General features: G+C 42.6%; 1 protein-coding gene across 1 annotated transcript; it reads right to left on the reverse strand.

Moving 5' to 3' along the window:
* Positions 1 to 1,483: 1,483 nt before the first annotated feature.
* Positions 1,484 to 5,048, reverse strand: LOC112281852 (ASC1-like protein). Its single transcript, XM_024518801.3, has 6 exons — positions 4,473 to 5,048; positions 3,628 to 3,863; positions 2,966 to 3,121; positions 2,533 to 2,718; positions 2,140 to 2,318; positions 1,484 to 1,911 (listed from the first exon to the last, which is right to left on the reverse strand). The coding sequence occupies exons 1-6, from the start codon at positions 4,620 to 4,622 to the stop codon at positions 1,847 to 1,849; spliced, it is 972 nt and encodes a 323-aa protein (XP_024374569.1). The 5' UTR covers positions 4,623 to 5,048; the 3' UTR covers positions 1,484 to 1,846.
* Positions 5,049 to 5,829: the final 781 nt, after the last annotated feature.

Here is a 5,829-nt window from a genome sequence, read left to right on the forward strand (position 1 = left end):
GAAGTATTGAAACGATTCAATATGGAGGAGTGTAAGCCTATTGGAACACCACTGGAGGCAAACTTGAAGTTGATGAAGCTCACGGATGAAGGGTTTATTGAAGTTGAAGGTCAAATATAAGGTGTTCTATACAAGGCAGCAATGGGCTCACTTATGTATGCAATGGTTGGCACAAGGGTGGATCTTGCATATGCGGTGAATGTTGTGAGTCAACACATGTCAAGGGATGGACCAATCCATTGGACAACCATCAAAAGGATCATGAGGTACTTAAAAGGCACTTTGAACTTCAAATTATGCCTTGGAGGTGATAACATTAGTTTGCATGGTTATTGTGATGCGAATTGGGTTGGAGATGCAAATGATAGAAGGTCAACAACGGGGTATGTATTCTTTATTGGAGTGGGAGCAATTTCATGGAATTGCAAGAGACAACCAATAATTGTAAGGTCAACAATGGAGGTGGAGTATATGGCAGCAAGCCATAGTGTAATGGAGGCAATATGGTTAAGACAACTTTTGGAGGACATTGGAGATGTGCAAATAGAAGCAACTCCAATGGAGTGTGACAATCAAAGATGTCTTACATTTGCAAAGAATCCAAAGCATCATTCAAGGACCAAGCACATTGACATTCAACATTACTTTATAAGAGAGAAGATTAAAATGGGAGTGATTGATATGAAGTATTGTTCAACGGAGGACATGCTTGCTGATTTGTTGACAAAGGCATTAGTAAAGGATAGACATCACATGTTGACAAAGGTATTAGGCTTAAAAGCCATTTGACCAATAGCAAAGTCGGAGTGTTAATATAAAAGTAAAAAATATTACCTTGTATAGGATATTACCTTAAGTAAGTTGCTAGTGGTCAAAGGTTTGACTCTTGGTATATGATAAGGACATCCAATGGATATAGGACGAAGTCATGGACCAAGAGTCAAAGTTAAAAGGATAAAGTATTAACAAGGAAATATCCAAAGACTAAGTATGAGTCATTAGTATGTGTCATAGGATACCCTCAAAGTTCGTGAGATGCCAAAGAATCTTAAAAGCATGTATGTAAGACGTAAGAGTAATTAGTATTGGACATAGGATACTCTTGGGACTCGTGAGATGCCAAAAAGATCCTAGGGCCATGTGTATAAAAGTCAAAGAATGGACGTTGTCTTTTAGTGCAGAAACTACCACCTATAAGTAATGGGTATTGGAAGTGAGAGACATCTTACTCTATACTCTTTTTATGTACAACTTTGCTGATGCTAAGTATTGTATCTTCTAAGTGCTTGTTTTCTTAATAATTAGACCTTCACTTCAGCCTTTATGGGCTGAACACTATGTACAAGTAGCCAACACAAAATAACAAAACAATTCAATATCTACACCCATAATCCCACGATCAAATATGGACAGATGTTCAAGCCCAAGAAACAAGAAGCTATTATTCATAAAAGTAATTCACATTCGGACACTTTACAAAAAATGCAATTTAAAATGATTTTTTTATAACAATTGTTTAACTGCAGGACTAACTTTCAAAACTAGGTCTGAGCTATGAGGTACCTAGCCAAAAACACAAACAAATTGAAACTGCGACAGAAAAAAGAAGAAAAAAAGTACAAAAAGAAAAACTACTGCTAGATTTCTTCTGTTCATGGGACCAGAAGCAAATCTTTACCCGAGGGGAAATTGAAGGAATAAAAATCTTTACATGAAGCGTTTGTAAAACTGGTGAAGTAATTTGTCCACTTGTAGGAGAAAATCGTGAGACGGTCGAAAACTACGGCTAATTTCACTATAACCTCGTGTCAAAACATGTTGCACTAAAAGAAATAACAGTCGACCCTCAGTCTTTTTTGTTTTTGTCCTCGTCGTCTGAGTCGTCATCTGAATCTGAATCTGAATCCGAATCTGCAAAGAGTAGAGATCAAACGCCAGGAACGTCATGCAAGCTAAGCTATTGTGGAAGAAACATTAAGGAGATGTAACATCAACAAAGATACAGAAAATTCAGAAGTCATGACTCTTGGCAAACATAAAAACAAACTCGTGTTTCGCCAGTGAAGAGCGAAGATAGCAAGTAATACAGACTCAGAGAATGTCTTAAAATTCAAGAGAGAACCTAAGATAGAAAACTACCAGAGCGGACGTCATCAGATAGTTTGCCGCGGTCTTGAATCTGCCTAACTATCATACGCCAGATCAGAACCCACCAGTATATATGCATCACTTGCAAGGTGATCAACAAAGTGTTGAAAACGTAATAGTATACAGGCCCTTCCGCCATAGTCCTGTCTAAGTATTTCAGGCACTCGTAGCTGTAGCAAAGAAAATCCAATTGTTAAATGGCTGATGAAGTGCTCAAACTCGCAATCTCTCAGCAATTCAAGTGAGATGCAGCAACAGCCTGTCCTTGAGTTGCAAAAGTTCGATAAGAGAAAATACCCATATCTGACAGGAGCAGTAGCATGAACACCCTACCTAACAGAATCTGAGATTAACTGCAAGGAGTGAATGAAAGGATGAAGGTACCTTGTACTTCTTATGATCATAAAAGGGAAAATGATGAGCCGCAAAACAAGCCATGATATAGCAAACAAAAGGAATGAAATGCTTGGAATGATCTCCAGACCGCTATATTTTGTCATCTTCCCTATTTCTAGAAATACATCGCTAGCATCATGCACAGCCAGGACCACAGATCCAACACGAGCTAATCTGCCAACCAAACATGGCACGTCAAAGCTCAGTTTGTGTATTTCCTCGCGGTTCTCAACTGAAAGAACGTCGATAAATCACTTTTGTCAGCATTCCTCAAGTACGAAAAAAGTAACTTATCTTTCAACTTCAAGCGAATGCTCTTCACTCCCAAACAACTTGCTGAGTGTTCCATAGATAAACAGGTCAATATAGAATCACACATAGAAGATTGCTGAAATTTACAAACACGAGAAAGGAGGCTTACTTGGCAAGATATGAGAATACGATCAGCATCAACGTTGCAATATGATGCGACATACTGATACCAAAATCTGAACGCCGTGTCTCCCAAAACAAGAGGGCAAAGATGCTGTAGGTATAGAATCCGCCAGCAAATCCGTACAGAAACTTCAACTTCTGTCTGAGTCAAGATTACAAAGGTGCAATCGAAGTGGTAAGTTCGTGACTAGTAAGGAAACTAGGGACTCTATGAAGTTTGTATTTAGACAGAAAAGACGCATTCTATACAAAAAATGAAAACGCATCTACACACTCGGCCACTGTCTAGTATTCTAGAAGGAAGTCGCGTCTATCGAGGCTGGATTCGCAAACTCACAACGATTAAAAAGGAAATTCTAAATATGTAAGAGTGACCTTTATGAAAGGAATGAACAAGAAGAGAGCATACTAGCTTGACTTCAAATTAACTAAACAAAAGTATAGTCACCTCATAACTGGTTGTAACGAACAGAGTAGCAGGACTGACTTGGAACACTGTTCCTGGCATCATACAGGTGATGGAGGGTAAAAACTGGAACGAGAGAATGAGCTGCTGATAGTTCCATGAAACAATGGCTCTTGAACGACACAGATGAACCCGGTGAATACCACAACTTTACAAGGATGACATCCAGGGATACATCTTACTTCATCAGTTGATCTGGCCAAGACCGATCACCAGGTCCAGTCCAGAAGTATTTGGTCGTCGTAAACCATGGCTCATCTTTTGTGACCGCCAGAGCTAATATTTCGGCAGATAAATAATACACGCACTTCCAGGCAGACTCTTTAAATTTGACCAGCTTCTTGCGCTGAGTTTCTATCTCCTCCGAAGAGATCTCCAAAGATGATGTGTATCCGGAAATAAATCTCCGCCCCAATCTCTACATCCAAACGCACAAGTACAATCTCAGTCCTCAAAGTCCATCAACTGAAAGGTGAAGGCCAACTTGTAGCATATCATCAAGCCCCACCATAACAACTACCTCGTCCAGTAATGATGAAGGAGAATCTAAGGCATTGATTAAACTTGCAATTGCCTGCATCATCGGCAACACTGACAAGTACCGACTGAAACGGAGAACTTCAGCACAGAACTGCCTCTCGTGAGCTTAAGAGAAAAAAGCAGTGTGCGAAGTGCATTCATTGAGGGGGAGGAATAGAAGGTGGTGTTAACAACAGACGCAGAACAGTAAGAAAAATAAGTGGAGCTCGATTGAACAATTCTATTCTTATCCAGTACGTACACTGAGCTGCAAGACGTTTGCAAAAATTAGAATCATAACATTCTGTAACAATGTGGGCCGAGAGTTCGAGGTCTTCTCAGAGTAAAATGCCAGCTCAAAAAATAAATCTACTCAAGCGCATCAAAATGGTTCCCAAGCGACCAAAATTCCCCCAACGTCCAAATTCTATTCTGAACCAGAGACCCGTGCAGAAAGCGAGAAAAAAAGAAGTTCAGCGATACTACATAAACCCTACTAACAACCCACCTCGAACACTAGTTTGTCGAGGCAGAAGCGGACAGTGAAAAACCCGATCGCGAACAGAGGCAGAACTGCGAGGTCATTCACAGCGGGCAAGCTCTCTGCTTGCCAGTCCAGCGATGTAGCCCATGCGGGAGTCTCCCCAATCACGCCCATTATGGTTACTGCATCAGCCAAGCACAAGTCGAGAGAATCCTCCACTCCTCCACTCCTCAAGGGTCTTGAACACCTCCAGGGCCTTCCAACTCCCTCGTCCCCCCTGCTGCTGCTGCTGCTCTCTCTCTCTCTCTCTCGCTCTACCGTACTTTCCTTGCTCGCTTTCCTCACGCTCTCACGATTCACTCACTATACTGTCACCTCCCAACATCCACCAAAACCAACCTCAACAGGGAGCATCGCCCCCGTCACTGGAACACCCCCACCCACGACGACCGGGACCAAGACCGAGAGACGGACCAAGAGCAAATACGATCGAGGCAGGTAAGCAAGCAAGCACGCACGCACGCAGGCAGAGATTTAGAGGGGGGATCCAGAATCGGAGGGAGAGAGAGAGAGTGTGTGGTGGATGAGCGAGCCAGACGAGGCAGGAAGGAAAGCGAGAAAGCCCTCCCTTCCCTTCCCCCCCCCCCCCCCCCCGATCCCTCCCATTTCCTCCCCATCTCCACACCCAATCCCTGGTTTCTCGCCTCCTTCTCCTCCATTCCCTCTCTCATTCCCCTGCCTGGTCCCGCCGCTGCCTCCGCACCCACTCCACTCCTGTAGGGGGGGGGGGAGTAGGGGACTAACTGACTAACTGAGTGAGTGAGTGGGGCATCCCGTCCAGTCCCCCTGTGTCCCCACTCCATTCTCGGTCCAATCTCTCTCTCTCTCTCTCTCTCTCCGTGTCTCTCTCTGTCTCTCTCTTTGGCTCTGGCTCGCTCTGTCTCCGCCGCAATTGCTTCCCCCTTACTCTTTCCTGAGTGTTTCATTGCTTTGCTCTCTCTCTGTGTATTATTGCCTTGTTGGGCTTTTTCCTTCCCTGCGTGGGCTTTCAACCTCGTGATTTACTTTATGTGTGCAGGGAGAACAACAACAACAACAACAACAGTTAGAGGCAGAAAGATAGATATATATATATATATATATAGAGAGAGAAAGAGAGACAGAGAGAGACAGAGAGAGAGATATAAAGTTGCGGAGGTAAAATTATTCAGGGAGCACCTGATCGGCCCTGGTTCCAGGGTGTACGGATTGCGATCCTCTCCACAATCATCAATGCATTCCAGTTACCCTACTACTTGTGTCAGGGAGAAACAGAGAAAAAAATCAAATCTTTTATATAAAAAAAATAATAATAATAAATTATCAATTATCAATTATCAAA

This window comes from Physcomitrium patens, chromosome 4 (assembly GCF_059467195.1).
Source record: "Physcomitrium patens ecotype Gransden chromosome 4, ASM5946719v1, whole genome shotgun sequence".
NCBI lineage: Eukaryota > Viridiplantae > Streptophyta > Bryopsida > Funariales > Funariaceae > Physcomitrium > Physcomitrium patens.